The sequence below is a fragment of the Convolutriloba macropyga genome, chromosome 1, assembly GCF_964194025.1.
Source record: "Convolutriloba macropyga chromosome 1, txConMacr16.3, whole genome shotgun sequence".
Classification (NCBI taxonomy): Eukaryota; Metazoa; Xenacoelomorpha; order Acoela; family Convolutidae; genus Convolutriloba; species Convolutriloba macropyga.
This window is the reverse complement of record NC_134468.1, coordinates 56,526,976-56,545,863: the sequence shown is the minus strand read 5'-3', so window position 1 is coordinate 56,545,863 and position 18,888 is coordinate 56,526,976. Positions and strand designations below refer to the sequence as shown.

General features: G+C 34.6%; 1 protein-coding gene across 2 annotated transcripts in view; it reads right to left on the bottom strand.

The window, feature by feature from the left end:
• LOC142340622 (RUN and FYVE domain-containing protein 2-like) overlaps positions 1–18,888 on the bottom strand; it is a 208,602-nt gene that overhangs the window by 135,417 nt on the left and 54,297 nt on the right. Inside the window, exons 5-7 of one of the 2 annotated variants that reach the window (XM_075391325.1) lie at positions 12,468–12,526; positions 777–1,081; positions 211–418 (exon numbers count right to left, since the gene is read on the bottom strand). The exons of the other annotated variant lie outside the window; for it this stretch is intronic. Of the exons in view, the coding sequence (XP_075247440.1) occupies positions 211–418; positions 777–1,081; positions 12,468–12,526 (572 nt within the window). The remainder of the gene's footprint in view (positions 1–210; positions 419–776; positions 1,082–12,467; positions 12,527–18,888) is intronic. 2 annotated transcript variants of the gene reach the window in all.

The window sequence follows — 18,888 nt, the reverse complement described above, 5'->3', positions numbered from 1 at the left end:
CCATGTTGGCGCCAATAATACCCCTGGCTATTGTAAATAAGTAGTGGCTATAAACTTGAGAAAAATGATAGAAAACAATTGACAATTTAAAGAGAAATGTCAGAATTTGGCTGATAGAATCGAAAAAACAAAAACCCATTGTTTTATAACATTTCTATATGCACACAGTGGTAGCAAAAACAAAAATTAAAAAAAAAATAATTTCTCTACCCGCAGCAGCCGAAGAGTAGCGATTGAAGAGCAGCAATCGTGTATTGGTACGATTATTTGAGAGTGATGCCGTAGCAGCGCTTCGCGGTGAGGTCGACAGAAGTCCACCCGTAGAGCGACTGGCCCCAGCCCCAGTAAGAGTTCGTGACAAAACTGACAGACCAGTTGCCCCATCGGCCGCAGCGAACACACCTCCATTGGTTCGTCTCTGAAACAGTTGTTGAAAACTTGTCAACATCCTGTAGTCTTCAAAAGGATCAGTGTGCAAATATCGAAGGAAGATTCGCGAAGAAAATGAAATAAATTATGATCCACTGCAATGCGTAATGTGATTATCCTTTGGGGGTAGCCTTTTCACAATTGTGAAAAGCAACGAATATTGAAGACGACGTCGCAAAACTTATCTACCAATCCAACAATTATGTCCCACCAATGTTCGGTGACCAAAATATCTAGGTTGACATGGTGGCACCACGCCACTGCAGAAAAAAACAGGTAAGTGCAAGCGTAGATGAAACTGACAACGTGTGTTCTGTTCATCTCACAAATATGAAGAATTGACTTACAACCGTTCTGAACTGGACACTTCTCGAGTACCATCTACATCCAGCATAGCCAAAGAGAGTGAGAAGAAGAAGCAACAGACTGTATCTGAAGAGAGACACCCTCACTGGTTCCATGCCGTATTTGCCCCCATGTGTGTAGGGAGCCCTATCTAGAGGCATGAACGGTTGTGACTCGTTGTCATCCATACCCGGAGATACAATGTCAGCAGTATCGCCACCTGCACCACCGGAGGCTGAGTTGTCATATTTGACAGTGCGGCTTGGCTGTACCGTCATGGGGCCAGATTTTGGTAGACATCCAAGGTCTAAAGACACCAAAAAGTTAGATTATATAATCTATAATTCCACCAACTGTTTAACGAAATAATTACATCATTGACTCTATTATTTTAATCTCTGTTTTCATATTTGACTTCATACTCTACTAATTTTGAATACAGATTTCATTTTCTTATATGATAAATTAAAAAACAACGAGGCTCGGCAATGAGCTTTTGCTCATAATGTTCCGACCCCGCTTATCCACATTTTTTAACTTAATAGTCCAACAAATGAGGATAGGACAATTTCAAAATATCACAGTGTCCGATTAAAATTGGCGTATGAATAAAAAACTGCTATAACTCAAACCACTAGATGAAAAAAAACTAAAGCCACATCACAGGGCCGATGACACCCAATAATGAGACCAGAGAAACAGCAAAACGACAACAAAAATTAGGAGCAAAACACAAAATTTAGGTAATATTTCAAAAAGGCAATATTTCAAAAATTCATTGAATTACTTTTGAAATCAATTTTAAGTCATACCAACCGGCCTTTAACTTATAAAACGCTGGATGAATTCAAATAAAACTCCGAAAGCCAATAAGACAAGTCATTACTGAGACCAAATAAAAAAGACTGCAAAATAGAAACTAATACAGGACCCATAAGTCCAAACAATCTAAGAACATAGTGCTGAAGCCATCAAAACCAAAGCTGAAAAGCTTAACACCATAAACTGAAAGATTATATATGCTCACTTAAGCCCAACTTGAAAAATCAGTTCCCCATTTCGATGTGGAAAAACAACAAACAGAATATAGACCAGTATCAAAAAAATCGCAAATTTTCGAATAACATGGTGTCAAATTTATAAAACCATCAGTTAAAACATAACATCACACAAAAGATTGATGTTTGCATCACAAAAAATTTAATGGCACTTATGAATAGTGATACCATGTTACAAGTTCGCAAAATTAAAAAAAAAAACGAAATTCAAACATCCACAGACCTTTTTAAAAACAAAAAACTTCAAATATATAACGTCAGATATCAACTGAAGGCCTTAAAACGATTCATCTATAATTCTATAAGATGTAATCGAGACCTGGTAATAAGCAATAGCGGCCAAAAGTGCAAAAAGAAAAACAAACGCAGCCAAAAAGTGAACATTCAATGAAAATTAGTGAGAAAGCATTTGTTGAAACCAATCATACAGAATCAAATTCTTCAAACAATTAGGTATTATGTGAAGACAATAGAGAGACATTCATACTTCCGGAGAAAGCCATCGGGTATATAAGAAGTTAATAATGTTTTATCTAACCTCCATCAGCGGAAGGGTATCGATTGAAGCGGGACAATCGTGAAAGGCAAAAATTAAGAAAGAAATTAACATTTGCGAAGCCATTATAAATCGAAAACAATTCAATCAAAGCCTTGATGTATGTTCGATTGCAACTAATTTCAAGACATAAGGAACCTTTCGTTAAAATGATAATGTGGCCAGACGCCAAAACATCCACAAATATGTGCAAACAAAAAATCACAAAATGTTATTTTATATTGTAGTATCAGTCAGACTCATTAGTTAAAAACAGATTAATATTTTTTTGGCGTTAGTTAAAACGCCAAACAGATTAATATTTTTTCCGTCATCAATGGGACTACGCTACTAAAGGCTCAAAAAGTAGTAAGTAGAGTTCAAAAATTCATTGATATTTAAAAAACAGATACACGCAAATTCCTAAGAGCCATTAGGATTCAGCTGAAGCAATAAATAATTTAACTTAAACCACTTTAGGAAGACACTTGGACCATTGATTAATTAGGCTAAGTTATAAGACTACAAAACAAAAATATTCAGGCAAAACTGCATATTCATTTAAAGTTTACGAAAATACCTTGTCCAAGCCATAAAATAAAATAGATGAGCTTTTCTGTGAAAACATAAATACGTTTTGATTGTAAAATTGACTATGCAACCAAAGCTAGCCTCGCTAATACGTTAGCGAAACACAAATTTGCAAAAAAAACAAATATCAAAAATAAATGATGTGTTTTGGATAAATATTAATTTAAATTAGCTCAAAGCCGGCAAAATTTTATTTCCAAAACACTCTACTACAATGCTGAAGTAAAAATAGCCCTCATCTGAGTTTACTTATTTACTTAGATTGTTTTAGAGGTCTCTACGCCTGCACTTTCAGATAATTTGGCAAAACAAAGGAAAATGTTATCAAAAACAACAATCTCTCCTCCGAAAAAAAACTAAATTCAAAAACATTTTTTATCACATCTAGTGCGGTTGACGGGCTTTCTAATGATACCACGGACATTGTCTCTCTGACTCTGTGGATAATCCAAAATTGACTCAATAAAAAAAACAGTCGAGCATATAGCCTCCCCGCCAACGCGAGGTCGGAAAAATAAATTTTCAAAAACCATTTAAGACCTGTGCAATGAAATGCCATATATGATATGCAAATATTCTGCGAAGGTAAGGAGCAACATTTAAACAAACCTAGTTGAACAGCGCGAAAATTTTACATTCAAACCCATTTCTGTTACAGAGGTTGGAAAACCTGTTCACATACATCTGAATTAAACTATCAAATATTCCATATTCCAACAAACTAGATACCTATTACTGTTAGATTTCTGAAAATTGAAAACAGAGCCCCAACTTTTAGTCCCATCAAGTCTTTTGAAGTAAACTATTCGACTATTTAAAAACAGATAAATCTTAAAATGGTGTTTGGCATATTCTCTTGATATTGTGCAAAGAATTACAAAACTCCTAACCGGAAATTCGATGAATAGCTATTGTCCTCAGAAAGGAATCAGAGTTCAGATTATTGCGATTTCAGAGTTTTTGTTGAGAGAGCCATCAACATTGACTTTTGAACTTCAATAAGATCTTGCACAGTTGATTAAACGAGGAGGCTCGGTAATGTGCGTTCGCACATAAGGTTCCGACCCCGCTCATCCAGAATTTTGGCAAAATTGTCTACCAAAAGAGGAACAGATAGAAAACACAAAAATCCAACAATTTAAAGCAAATGACTCAGTAGAGTAAAAAATGATGCATTAGATTGATGAGACATGCCAATATTAAGAAAGCGAGTTAAGACGAACAGCTAAATCAAACAACAACAACAACAAAGATTAATTACATAAAAAACTTTATGTACGTTTTAAAAACAAAACTTAAAAACAAAGTCAACAAAGCGTCAGATAAAACTGAAACTAAAAAACAACTTGTAATTCGCCAGAAAAGATATGGGACTAGTTCATAATAAGGCTTGCTAACAATTAGACAAAAAAGATGGTAACAATTAGACAAAAAAGAAGAAAAACAGTAAAGTTAAAAAATCGCTTACTTTTTTAAAAACAATTAATTTCAAAGTAATGAAAACCATTAGAAATGAAATAAAAATCCCATAGGTTTACGATTACCAATGCTTTATAGAAGTACAATAAGGCCTGTCCTTATTCATTTTTTTTAGGTTAAAAAAGAACAACAAAAAGACAACAAACAAAAATTCAATTAAAACTTGCTAGAAAACACTGTCGAAGCCATAAAGCCATTTTTGGCCCTCAAATTATGTTAGATTGCGCTTTTTTTGAACAGGTATTATGTAACCTCTCATTAATGAGACCAGGTAACAAATAAACAAAAAATGGGCTAAATTAAGTAATACTTTTGTTTTTATTGGAAACAAACTTACTTCCAAAGTCAGCCCTTAATTACAAAATCAACTAATTAAGTAGGCTCGTTTATTTGTCCAAAAAAAGCCAATGAGACCTGCAAATATCCAGACTATGTGTCAAGTCTACAAGAATTAATTTGCTTTTTTTGTAAAAAATCATAACGAATTCTTTAGAAACAAAATATTTTGTGACAACAAATCCTTTTGACACCTTCCCTTGACACCAATAATGGCATATTTGACCTTTTAATAACGAGACTAGGTCACAAATAGACAAAAAAACAAAACTGCGAAGTTGAAAAGTTTTTTTCATTTTGGAAAACAACTGTTTTCAAAGTCATGAAAGCCATCAGCTATCTACAGAATATAGGCTCATCTATTTCTTCAAGAAAAGCCAATGAAACCTGTCAGTATACTGTAAATTTCATACGACTTAAACGACAAAGTAAAAACGACAGTTAACGATAAAATTGAAAAATTCAATTAAATTCTTCAAGAAAGTAGTGTCGAAACCGTTAAAACCTTAATCTATAGCTTTAAGGATTTTAATATGTTCAATTGTGCCTTATTTTGAGCACCAATAATGTGATATGTGAGTTGTCAAAAACGTGATAATGCGACAAAACTAGAAAACGTGAAAAATGGGCAAATACCTAAAATTGAAAAAAAAATCTAGCATTTGAAATGTTCCGTTTCTTAATTAATAAAAAATATCGATTTTTTTTTAAAAAAAAAGAGCGACTGATTACAATCTGAATTCTTTTTGGATTCTAACAGTCCCAGATTGGTCCAAAACTAGCCATGCTAATGCTGTTTGCCCATTGGGAACACGTAATTTTTCGAATGTTATAGATATAGATAATTTGTTATTTAAAAAATCAAAAATAAATGCTGCTTTTTTTGATAATCAACGAGTAAAGTTAGCAAAAAACGGCAAAGTTTAAATCTCATCGGACGTTTAAGTAGGAATAGCCCTCTTTTGAGTCTTGAAAGATAGTGTTAGTGATGTTTGGGTGTGTACTTCCGGTAAATTTAATCGAAGTGGACTAAAGAAGCTTATTTCTGGCTGTTTTTGATGAAAAGGGCTGAATTTTGAAATATTTGGCCAGAATTTTTGACAAAAAATTCTAATGAAAATATTCGACAACATTGTTTTGTCTTTGAAAATAAAATCAACAACACTATTCCTCAAAACTTTAACAAAATTTTGCAAGATTGACGAAATTTTAGGCAAGAATTCCGGAATCAAAACAACGGAATTCGCTCGATAACTCCCTGTTAAAAACGAAAATTAAAAAAATCTTTATAATTCCATATTCTACGCTGGACGAGCTTTCGAATGATACCAGTCTCAAGTCTCTACGATGAATATATCGATCGGCCAAAATTGTCTGAACAAAAAAACCCACTTTGGACGTAGCTAGTACTGTACTGCAGATGGTACGTTCAAAACTTCAAAATTGGTCAAAATTTCAGCGTTTTACTTTGTGGTTGAATTATCATACATATGCGTTATGACTTCGTTAATTCAGACCAATGAAAAATTACTCAATTGAACAGCAGTAATACGTTTCGGAAACCCATCTTATTTAATTAAAAATAACAAATGCTATTTCTAACCAGTAAAAAAATAAAGTTTAAAAGATAGATTCTAAAACTGAAGCGGGAAAAAAGTTTCAAAATTTTAACAGCTACACCTTTGGACACTAAACACATGCAGTAGCATGCTCAGCCTCTTATCTTCAATGCCTAGGGAAAAATTGTTTGAAAAAAATTCTCATAATTGTTCAACCCATAATTTTTTTGGCGGTTAGAAACTTTATGATAACCTGGCTTTTTTGTGAAGGTGAAGTCAATTTCCTCCGATTTATATCTTTCACAGAGAGAAAAAATATTGCTATAATCGAAAAGCGTTTAAAACTGAATCAATTGTTAAAAAAGACTAAAAATTTTCATATTTCGAGGAAAATTAAAGCTTGAAGTTATCCAGATTATTCACATTTCCGACCTTTCAAGCTTCGTCTATGCGGATGTGCTTAAATCACCCTTACAGAAAAAAAAAGAAACTAGGATATCGTGTAATTGTTAATTGAAACCAGGATATCGTGTAAGAAGTTACTTGACTATCAAGCAGAGCCGACAAAATCTCAAAAATTAATTATCTTACGTCTTTAATCAGATAAAGTGTTTCTAATCCAAAGAAAGCTTTTCAGGGTTAAGTGAGCTGCCGACATTGAGGATAAAACCGAAATAACTACCGAATTAGGAAAAAATTTTAACTATTTTAAGTTTAAAAAAACTAGTTCTATTGAACTTTTCAAATAAAATGTTTCTAAAAAAAACATGTTTAGCAAACCTGCTCCAATAAAACTGAACATTTAAAGTCAAACAAAATGTCTGAAACGGACGCCCAAAAGTCTTTGAAAATCACACTATTTGTTTTAAAAAAATAATAACCAACTTTCAATTTTCGTTTTCAACTGTTCTTTTTAACGTTTTTCAACACGGCTCAAAACTGACCGGTTTTACCTGGCATTAGCAGAAGTTTTTAGGTATCTCGGAGGATAGTTGCTGGAATTGCGATCCAAACTACAGTCTTAAACTTAGTTAGAAATATTAGGAAGTTTAACTTACCAGTTAATCAGATTGATTCAAGTCATTAAATTGATATGAATCTTCAAGAAATGGTGCTGTGAATCAATACTCGGTTCACACTGATGATACTAGATAGCAATTATTAGAGTTATTTGATTATTTTACTTAGTTAAAACGTTTTTATTCCGCTTGCGAAAGTCCATAACCCAAAAATGTGCAGGTTAGGATCTTAAACATTGCAGTATAGCGCGTCTAAAAACACATACATTACGCAAGGCTCCATTTGTATGGACAGATAAAAAAATGAAGATAGGAACGCTGCTAACCAATGCGCCCCAGAGCAACTTACAATTGATATGCTAGACATTTAGCAGACAGGAAAAAATTGTAACACAAGAAAATTAAAAAGAAAGACAGAGACGGGCCGAGAGAGGATTTATGAAAAACAAACACCTATCCATTTTTAGGCCAAAAATATCATACCCTTTATGGGCAACAACTCGGGTGCGAACAAGCGGCACGGACAGATTAGTAGCTTAAAAATGCCGGTATAACGCGTCTCAAAACATTACGTTAGGCTCAATTTTTATGGCCGGATAAAAATATATGAAGATAGGTACATTGCTTACCAATGCACCCCAGAGCAACTTACACTTGATATATTAAAAATTTAGAAGAAGGAAAAAAAACAAAAAAACAGACAACGGACAGACCGAGGATTGTATGAAAAACAAACACGTATCCATTTTTGGGCCGGAAAAATATGAAGCTTTATGGGTATAAGCTCAAGACGCGAACACATGCGGAACACCATAGGTCTTATCCCTTACACTACCGATGCCTATTGCTATTATCTATTGCACTTTGTACATCAACAAATTTGGGTTCATGATTTCTGCCTCGCCGTTTTTGCTATGCCGCATGCTTGATGTAATCAAAACATCTGCAGATCCGTAGCTTAAACATTGTGATATAGCTCGTCTCATAACTCACATATTACGCTAGGCTCAATTTTTAAGATTCACAAAAACATGTAAAAATAAGAGCCCTGTTAACTATTCCGCTCAACTTAGACATACATTTACTATAATAGATATACCGAAAAAAAATAACAAAACAATAATACCAAAAAGAATTAAAGAAAAAGAAAGAAAATATCAAAGACAAGCAAAACAGACAGGTAGGAGGGGATGAACAATTACCCATTTGTTGTATCGAGAAAATAGGACCCATTTTTGGCAGCAACTCGGGCGCTAACCTTTGCCCCTCGCATAACAACCAACGGTTTTATCCATTACGCTAGCCATGCGTTTTGCTATGGTCTGATGCACCAGGTATATAAGCAAATTTCTGGTCAATGGCGACTTTCCCTTGCCGTTTTTGGTACGCGGCATGTTTAATTAGAGCGAAGACATAGCAAATTAGGGGCTTAAATATGGCATGAAAGCTCGTCTGAAAACCTAAGTGGGTCTTACGCTACTAAGCATTCAAAAAGGATCGTTAAAAACCGTAATAGGAGCGCCGTTAAAAATTCCGGTGATGTGCGACTTACAATAAATACGAGAAAGGAAAAAATATAGCAAAGATAAGAACGGATTAAAGATGAGAGAAAAGAAAGACAGACAGGAGTGTATTGAAAACAACCAATTCCAAATCTTGGGCCAAGAATACAGTAGTCATTTCAAGTACTAACTCGGACGTCAAACCATGACCACGTCTTAACAGCTAGAGGTTCTATCTCTTACGCTGCAGATGCGTTTTGCTATCGCCTACTTTGTGCGTAAGCCAATTTTGGGTCAAAGCCCTCTTTGGCTCGCTTGTTTTGGCTATGCCGCAAGCTTAACGAGCGCAAAATCCATGCAGATTAGGAACTGAAATTTGGCTGTAAAGCGAGTAACTAAACCCATTTACTACGCTGGGCTGCACCGTTCAAACATGTGATGATAAGAACGTTACCATTGCGCTCAAGTGCGACTAAAATTTTATATATAAAAAAAGAAGCTTACAACAAAAAGAAGTTAAAAAAGTATTGGAGAGAAACAATGAAAACAGACCGAGAGCCAAAGAGACAGAATTGTATTAAAGAAAACATTTACCCGAGATTGTGGCCATTTATGACACTAACTCAACCGTGAACCAATGCCCCTCGCTTCACAGCCATAGGTCCTATCATTTATGCTACCAATGCGTATTGCATATGTGCATATGTCTATTGCCCCTAATAGATCAGGAATATTTTGTTAATGGCATTATTGGATCGCTTGTTTTTGTTATGGGAAATGCTTAATGAGCGCAAAACATGTACAGATTAGTAGCTTAAAAATGCCGGTATAACGCGTCTCAAAACATATTACGTTAGGCTCAATTTTTATGGCCGGAAAAAAATATATGAAGATAGGTACATTGCTTACCAATGCACCCCAGAGCAACTTACACTTGATATATTAAAAATTTAGAAGGAAAAAAACAAAAAAATAGACAACGGACAGATCGAGGATTGTATGAAAAACAAACACCTATCCATTTTTGGGCCGGAAAAATATGAAGCTTTATAGGTATAAGCTCAAGACGCGAACACATGCGGAACACCATAGATCTTAACCCTTACACTACCGATGCCTATTGCCATTATCTATTGCACATCAAATGTGGGTAAATGATTTCTGCCTCGCGGTTTTTGCTATGCCGCATGCTTGATGTGCGCAAAACATGTGCAGATTAGTAGCTTAAACATGGCGTTATAGCTCGTCTCATAAGGCATATATTACAATAGGCTCAATGTTGAAGGCCCAATAAAACATGTACAAAAGAGCCCTGTTTACTATTTTGCTCAACTGCGACATTTAATTACTATAATAGATATACCGAAAAAAACTGTAACAATATAACAATACAAAAAGGAATTAAAGAGAAAGAGATAAAATATGAACGACAAGAAAACAGACAGGGGGGAGGGGATGGAATTGAAGAATTACCCATTTTTTGTTTCGAAAAAATAGGAGCCATTTTTGGCAACAACTCGGTTGCTAATCTTTGCCCCATGCATAACATCCAACGGTTTTCTCCATTACGCTAACCATGCGTTTTGCCATGGTCTCTTGCACGAGGTACATAAGCAAACTTCTGGTCAATGGCGACTTTGCCTCGCTGTTTTTGGTACGCGGCATGTTTAAGTAGAGCAAAAACATGAGCAAATTCGGAGCTTAAATATGGCAGTAAAGCAAGTCACAAGACCCATTAACTAAGCTGGGATGCACCGTTAAAACAAGTGACGATAAGAGTGTTACTATTACTCTCAGGTTCGACTAAAATTTCATTTATAAAAAGAGAAAGCTTTCAACAAAAAAAGATACAAAATTACTGGAGAGAATGAAGGAAAACAGACAGACAGCCAAAGAGACAGATGTGTATTAAACAAAACATTTACCCTAGATTGTGGCCATTTATGACACTAACTCGGCTGCGAACCAATGCCCCTCGCATCACAGCCATAGGTCCAATCAATAACGCTACCAATGTATATTGCATGTCTATTGACATTTACAGATATGCACTATTTTGGTAATGGCATTATTGGCTCGCTCGTTTTTGTTATGCGAAATTCTTAATGAGCGCAAAACAAACAGAGATTAGGAGCTTAAAAAAGCCTGTATAGCACGTCTCAAAAAGCATGTACTATATTAGGCTGCATGAATAAAGACCCTTAAAACATGCTTAGATAGAAGCGCTGTGAACCATTGTGCTCAAGTGCGACCGATTTTAAATTTAAAAAAGAATAGTCAACACGACTATAACTGCTCAAAAAATGGTTTAATAGCAATTTTTTGGGTAACGGAAAAAACACTGCAATTCAGCAGGTATAATAAAACTCAACCTGTGCGTAACCAAAAGAAACCGTGGAGGAGAGGTGCAGCTCTATTTAATTTTCTAATTCACCCTGAGTGTAGCTCTTGGGTATATTCTGTTCAGACTTCTCGTTTCACGGTGGACCAAATGCTCAGCTGGTTTTCTTCGGCAATCGATATATTAAGCGTACAGAGTTGTGAGATAATAAAAAAAAGCGATATAAAGAAGGAAATATAGAAAATAACACAGAGATAGGAGAGAACGAAACGGAAAGGAGAGAGAAACAGAGAGAGAGAGAGAGAGAGAGAGAGAGAGAGAGAGAGAGAGAGGGGAAGGAGAGAGAGGAGAGAGAGATAAACAAAGAAAAAGTAAAAGACAGAAAGAAGGAAAGAAAGAAAGAGAGAAAGAAAGAAGAACGAAAGCGAGAAGAAGGACAGAAAGGAAAGAAACAGAGAGAATAGAGAGGAAAAGATAGAAAGTTAAAGAAAAAAAGAAAGAAAGAGTGTGTGAAAAATAAAGGCTCAAAGACTCGTTTCGAAGCAACGAAAATTCATCGGTTTTTACACAAAACCACCGTTCAAAAAAGAAATTAAAAAAGAAAACACAAAAAAGACCAAGAGACAGGAAAGAATTGCTTAAAAAAATAATTGCCATTTTTTTAATCCCCCAAACACACGCACACACACACACACACACACACACACACACACACACACACACACACACCGACACTGACACACATGAACATACACTCCCCAACTTCGCAAGAATTGCTCTCGAACGCCAGGCGACATGGTGTAGAATAGAAATTTCCATGAATACTATAGGGAAGGTACCAGACATGGTTTTGAACCCAAGCCCCATATATTAGCAGTCCTCCAGCTTCCCAACTGGGCGATATCCGCTACAAACAACCGTCACTCACATTCACTTTTATGTTATTAATAAACATATGTCAGATTGAGAGCAATCGAGATCACGTAAAAATCAAAAAGTAAAGCGTGAAAAACTCAATTGAAAGCGAATATTGTTCTAGAAAAGCAAGAAATCTGAAGTTAAAACTTTGCAAAAAAAACACATTTACAATAAATGCTTCAAACTTCGTTCGAGAGCAATTAAAAAACACGTATTAACCAATAAGTCCTCCCTCTGTGCGAGTATCCATCCAGATCATGCTATCTAATAACACTAGAATGAGCAGAGATGTGGGCAAAAATGACACACCCAGTACTGATATCAAACTGCAAATTACAAATTGAAGATCTCTTACCCAGAAGACTATTCACTTGGACGCATTTCTCCCTCACAAAATTCTCGCACTTCAGACGCCTGAAAAATAAATAAAATTATAATCAACAGCCACAAATCATGTTAGAATCTTATTATAGACATCAGTTATTTTTTTTAAAAAAAAGTGAATGCAATATTGTCGCATTTTTGATTTGCCTATTGGTAGTGAATTGCCACCAAATCGCCACCAGAATATATCCCAAAAACCATTTAGGATCTTTTTGGTTATTAATTACTGGTTATCGAGAATATACTAAAGCTATAGTCTGTCCCATAAAGTTGAAAAATTTAGAGGCTTGAAAAACGCCAAAATATGCAATTGAGCATGCAAATGAGCAATGTGGGCAGTGTTTTTTGAAACGCTTGATTATTTCAACTTTATGAGACACGCTATACCTTTTTGGTCAAAATGAGTCACTTGAACTAACGCTAGCAGTACTCGACTTCAAACCAAACAGCAGTCGATTGCTGGCAACAGCCGTGAGAAACAAACGGGCAACTTAAAAAACGGAAACTCTGATCTGAAAAATCTTTGCATTCAGATCAAATATCAAGCACTCGTTTTTTTAAACGCTCCCTTTCAATGACCATAGTTTGGATAGTTGAATTTTAATTAGAGGTCAAGCTCTCAACTTTGAATTAATATCCGAGTTATCCAGTGCAGGAGTTATCTTTCAGTGAGTTCAATCATGTATTCGTGAGCATGTATAATTTTTTTTCAGCTCAACCACTCTATGATAAAAAAAACTGATACTAAAAACATTTCGAGCCAAAGTTTTCCTAAGAATCTGACTTTTTAAGAGTACCTTTTAGTAGTCTCTGATTGACAAAACATGATTGACCTGAAAAATCATACTGAAGGAACTAATAGGTGACGTTGTGTTAACAAATTTAGATACTGAGCGGTAGAAGTCGCCAAAAATATTGCTCTTCGACTTCTTCGCGCAACCAAAATTGATGAGGATGGCTGATTTGATAAACATAGCTAGAAGAATCCCAAAAAAACTCATTGCGTTGCATAACTGCAAACAAAGCGAAAACAAAAGGCACGAAGACAACCGCAGACAATTGGTAAAACTTAATGGCATGTTCTCTGATTCTGAAATTGTGAATCACGGTGTGCCACAAGGAACTGTTTTAGGACCACTCATTTTTCTTTTATATGTGAAGGATTTCTCATCTAATATAAACACAACGGAAAGGGTAATTCAATTCGCAGATGACATAAGTATTGTCTGTTGTGGACCGAAAAGTAGCTTAGATGGAAAAGTCACGGAAATATTACAAAAAACAGAAGAATATGTAGAGATGAACAAACTAACTTTGAATACAAACAAAACCGAATTAATCTTTTTCTCCCGCGATAATTCAGATTTCGGATCTATTAATTTTTACAAAAACGAAATTCTCACAACACAAAAAAGTTGCAGATATCTTGCTATTCAAATTGACAGGAATCTTAGTTTCGATGAGCAGCTGAATAAAACCTTGAAAAATATGGCTAATGCTATACGATCAATTTACCTTATAAGAAATCAAGTTCCCCTGAACGCGCGCATTCTTCTTCTAAAATCACTGTGCTTTCACACTTATCATTTTCGGCAATCTTTTTTCAAAAATTATCCGCAAAAAACCTAAAACGCCTTAACCGACAGATTAACTGGGGTATAAAGGTTGCTTTCTACGCAAAAAGTATGACAAAGCGAGAGATCTGCTAATCCAGACAAAGACCCTACCAGCTAAGCTAATAATAGCAAAAATGCCGCTAATCAAATTTCATTATGATATCGCTAGGACAGAAAAATCTGAAAATTTTCACGGCTATCTGAGTCTTCATCAAAACACTCGAACAAAACAATTCAAAATTAGACAAAATGCCAAAACCAGCTTTAGAATGAATTCGATTGTTCTTCAATGCGTACAAAAATGGAATAAGTTACCACAGTGACTTCGGTTAGCAAAAAATGAAAACGTTTTCAAAACATTGAATGACTTCTTGCTCTCACAACATGAAAAAATTCATTTGAATAGTAACGTAGCTTTTAAGTTATTTTTATTTTTAGGAAGAAAACAACCGAACGAAAATTTTATCATGTGATTCTTTAAGAAACTTGTTGATGATTATTACATTATTTTGTTTGAATGATTTGAAGTATTTTTTGTTTCAAGTGTATTTAACCGCATGGTTATAATTTTAATTTACTCTGTGCAAAAAAAAGAGAATATTCGAAATAAAGTGACCAAAAAATGAGAAGCAGATTCCATTCTTCCAAATTTTGAAATATATTGAAAAACTGGATATTTTTCGTTTGTAACCCCCTACCCCGACCCCCCAATTAGTGGGCGCATATTATTTGCACCTCCCAGAAGCACGTGCAATAGTTTTACATAATAATTTACTGTGTCATGACACTTGCTCTGTAACTGGGGGTTGCATAACGTACAGGGGAGCACAAAAGGAAAAGATCCGAGAAACCTATCAATTGAAACAATCTCTTAAGAAATGGTGAATGGAGAGCCTTATTTAAAAAAACATTCAGAAATAACATTAGCCAGCCAATGCATCTGCGCACAAAACTTAAATGACGTGCCATATACGGCAAAAGCTACAAACAAGGGTCAATATAGCTGCTGATGCAAGAGAAACTACTGAAGTGTATTCTGAAAAAATTAGATTCTTCACAAAATTTTACAAGAAATGTTAATAGTATCGGCTTTTTTCTGTAGAAATTTCTCTCTAGTGCTTAGAGTAATACTAGATGACCTTAATAATTGGTTAAACGTCTTTATAATAAAAACCTTTATATAGCGATGTGCATCAATTAACATGTTCCTTTATATAGCGATGTCATCAAAATAATAAAACTCTTTTCAACTTCAAAGTTAATTCAAAAAACCAGAGCCGTTAGATTTCGAAAGAGACCTGCATGCCGCAAGATACAGATAGAAAACCTCCAGACATAAATTCAAAAAATATCGGCCCCACCAGACGGGGCAATTTAATTAATTCAGAGGTGTATGTATTTTTTATGGAACATTTCATGAAAGAGAAAATTCCAAAATGGAGGGGTTCGAACCCGCGATCTACATATAAAATTCAGTTTCTTTACAAACTTCTCAGTCGAGGATCTAGATCGCCCAAAAGGCAAGAAATCAAAAAAATTGCTCAGACAACAGCCACATCTATGTAAAAGGTTAAAATAGGAAACAACTTCACGAACTTAAGAAATCGATGCAAAAATAAATAGGGTCTAATACGAAATATAGCCACTAGACAGCTAATGCATCTGCGCAAAAAACTTGAATTACGTGACTTATACGGCAACAGCTACAAACATGGGTCGATAAGGCTGCTGATGCAAGAGAAACTACTGAAGGGTATTCTGAAAAAACTAGATTCTTCACAAAAAATTTACACGAAATGTTAATAGCAAAGACTTTTTTCTGTAGATATTTCTCTGTAGTGTTTAGAGTAACATTAGATTACCTTAATAATAGGTTAATTGTCTATATGATAAAAACCTTTATATAGCAATGTGGATCAATTAACATGTTCCTTTATATAGCGATGTGATTATAATACTAAAAGCCCTATTCAACTTCAAAGTTAATTCACAGCACCAGAACCGGTAGATTGCGAAAGAGACCTGCATGCCGCAAGATACAGATAGAAAAACTCCCGAGATAAATCCCAAAAAAACGGCCCCACCAGACGGGGCAATTTAATTATTTCAGAGGTGTATGTATTTTTTATGGAAAGAGAAAGTTCCAAAATTGAGGGGTTCGAACCCGCGATCTCCATATACAATTCAGCTTCCTTAAACTGCTAGTTGAGTGACTTATGATCAAAAATTTCAAACAAAAATATGTTCATACATTTCTAATATGATTCAGTTTTAGTGCGGGGAATAGAAGATGACATCGCGCAACATAACAGTAGCTGAAGCGCCGCATAAACAAAAGAATTAAGGGAAAAAAAAGAGTGTGCGAGATTGAAAATGTTAACAATTGAAGGAAAGAAACCCTATCCGACAGAGAGAGAGAGAGAGAGAGAGAGAGAGAGAGCTAGGAATACTTTCCATGATGAGATTTGACTGTGCAAATTCTAGTTTTCTAGGCTTGTTAGTAATTAAATCGTATAGAAAAAACTGAAAGTGCAAAATTTAGAAGTTTCCAGATTTCGCAGTGAAAAAAATATTCCAAATCATTTTCTGTCTCTGGAGTTCTGTCATGTAACCTATCTGCAGGGCTTAAAAAGTTTCGTTGGCCAGTAATGATCGTTAAACAAATATTCAAAAATTTTAAAACAATTACCAATTACAAACTCTAACAAAAGCTTGCTAAAAATTGTGATAAAAACGTCTACAGAACGAAACATTTCATTGTCTCAAGAGAATATCCAGCATCTCTAATTCAAGCCTTAAATAAATTTACTGGCTCATTAATATCAATAAAATTGGAACATGTCAATAATTTTCCGAAAATTTGAAATTATATTTTATCAAAAAATTGCTAAAACTCGAGATTAAAATATTGATACCCATTCCATTAGCTCTAGAAACTATGCAGCACCTTACTATCAAATCTTAGAGGCCGTCCCTGTGCCCCTGGTGCCAACAATCTAAAAAAATTCAAACTTGAAAAAATCGCAAACACTTCAAAAAAAAAATTGCTGAAACTTGTGATACTAAAATCTTGAAAACTATTCCATTACATCTAGAAACTATGCGGTAACCTATTATCAAACCCTAGAGGAGTTTCCTTTGCTTTTGAGGCTGGAGAAACCACAAAATTGACAAACATTTTCAAAAATATTGAAAAAATTGCAAGTTTTATCAAAAATTGCCAAAATTTGCCATATTAAAAAACGAAACCTGTTCCATGGCCAACAAAAAAAATCAGTAACTTATTATCAAACCCTTGAGGAGTTCTGGGAACCCGGAGAGTGAAAAAACCTGAATAATGACAACAAATGTCAGAAAATTGCAAGTTTTGTAAAAAAAAAAATGCTAAAATTCGTGATTTTAAAATCTTGAAACAAAAATCCATTACATCTAGAAACTACACAGTAACCAATCATCAATTACTAGAAGAGGTTTCCTGACACCAAGTGCTGCGAAAACTGAGAAACTTAAAAATTGCAAATTTTATCAAAAATCTGCTAAAAGTTGTGATATTAAAAAGTTGAAAACTATTCCATGGCAATTAGAAAATTTTCAGTGATTTATTATCAAACACTAAAAGAGGTTTTCTGGGCCCTGGGCTGGACAAACCTGACAAACAATAAAAGTCAGAAAAACAGAAAAAAATGAGAACAAATGTCAAAAAATTGCAAATTTTGTCAAAAAATACTAAAATTCGTGCTGTTCAAATGTCGAAAACCGTTCCATTACCACAACAAACTATGCAATAACTTATTATCAAACCCTAGAGGATGTTCTTTGACACCTAGGGCTGAAAAAACTTAAAATGACAAAAACATTCAAAAAAACTTGATTGTGAAAATTAGAATAAATTTGAGTGATTTGATGGAGTACCAAAACATATAGCTCTTAAAATGGTCATAAAAATACCTCTGTCTTGTAATGAACCATTATCAACTTTAGCCCGCCTCAATTTTTGACTGGTCCAACAAAGAATTAGAAAAATGAGAAAAAACACAAAAAAAATTCAACATTTAGGGCTCAAAACTCCTAAAATTGACCTTTTAATCCTTAACTGCGACCTTCTCAGTAGCTTCACCCCACGAATCACTTGACGGAATACTAAAAGCGGCTAAGGGCCTCTAATGAAACATAATGCCCGCTGTGCGCTACCTGATTATCCCGTTTTTAAGGATAAAATTTCAAATGGGTCAGACAAAAATTGGTCAAACGAAAAATTGCATAAAAGCCCAACAGAACTAATTTAAATGCTATAAATTCCGTTTGAGAGCAATTATTTGAAATAGTTTATCTTAAATTAAAGGCTACATGTCATTAAAAAAACTAACAAACGATACATTTCAAAAAACGAGAAAGACCGAGAAAAACGAAAAACAACCAACTCTTAAAATCTTTTCACTTTTATATGGCATTCTCTAACAAATGCAAGGTATCAACAGTTGTTCTCATTACACCTGTTGTACAACAGTGGTTCTCACTATTTTTGTTTGTTCATTAAGCACCACATGACACTCAAGCCCACTGTAAATCACTTATTACGAGAGCAGAAAAAAATAACAAAAAACTGCAGAATTCGATCATTTATTTTATGAAGATCTCACCTATCAACAAATCAAATTAAATCACTTAAGAAAAACTCCGCTGAGACGAATTTCAAAAAACAACTGAACATCGACAACTATTCTGAAAGGCAGAAAAGCAGAAGTAGGAAAAAATTTTAAAGAAAAGCAAAAATTA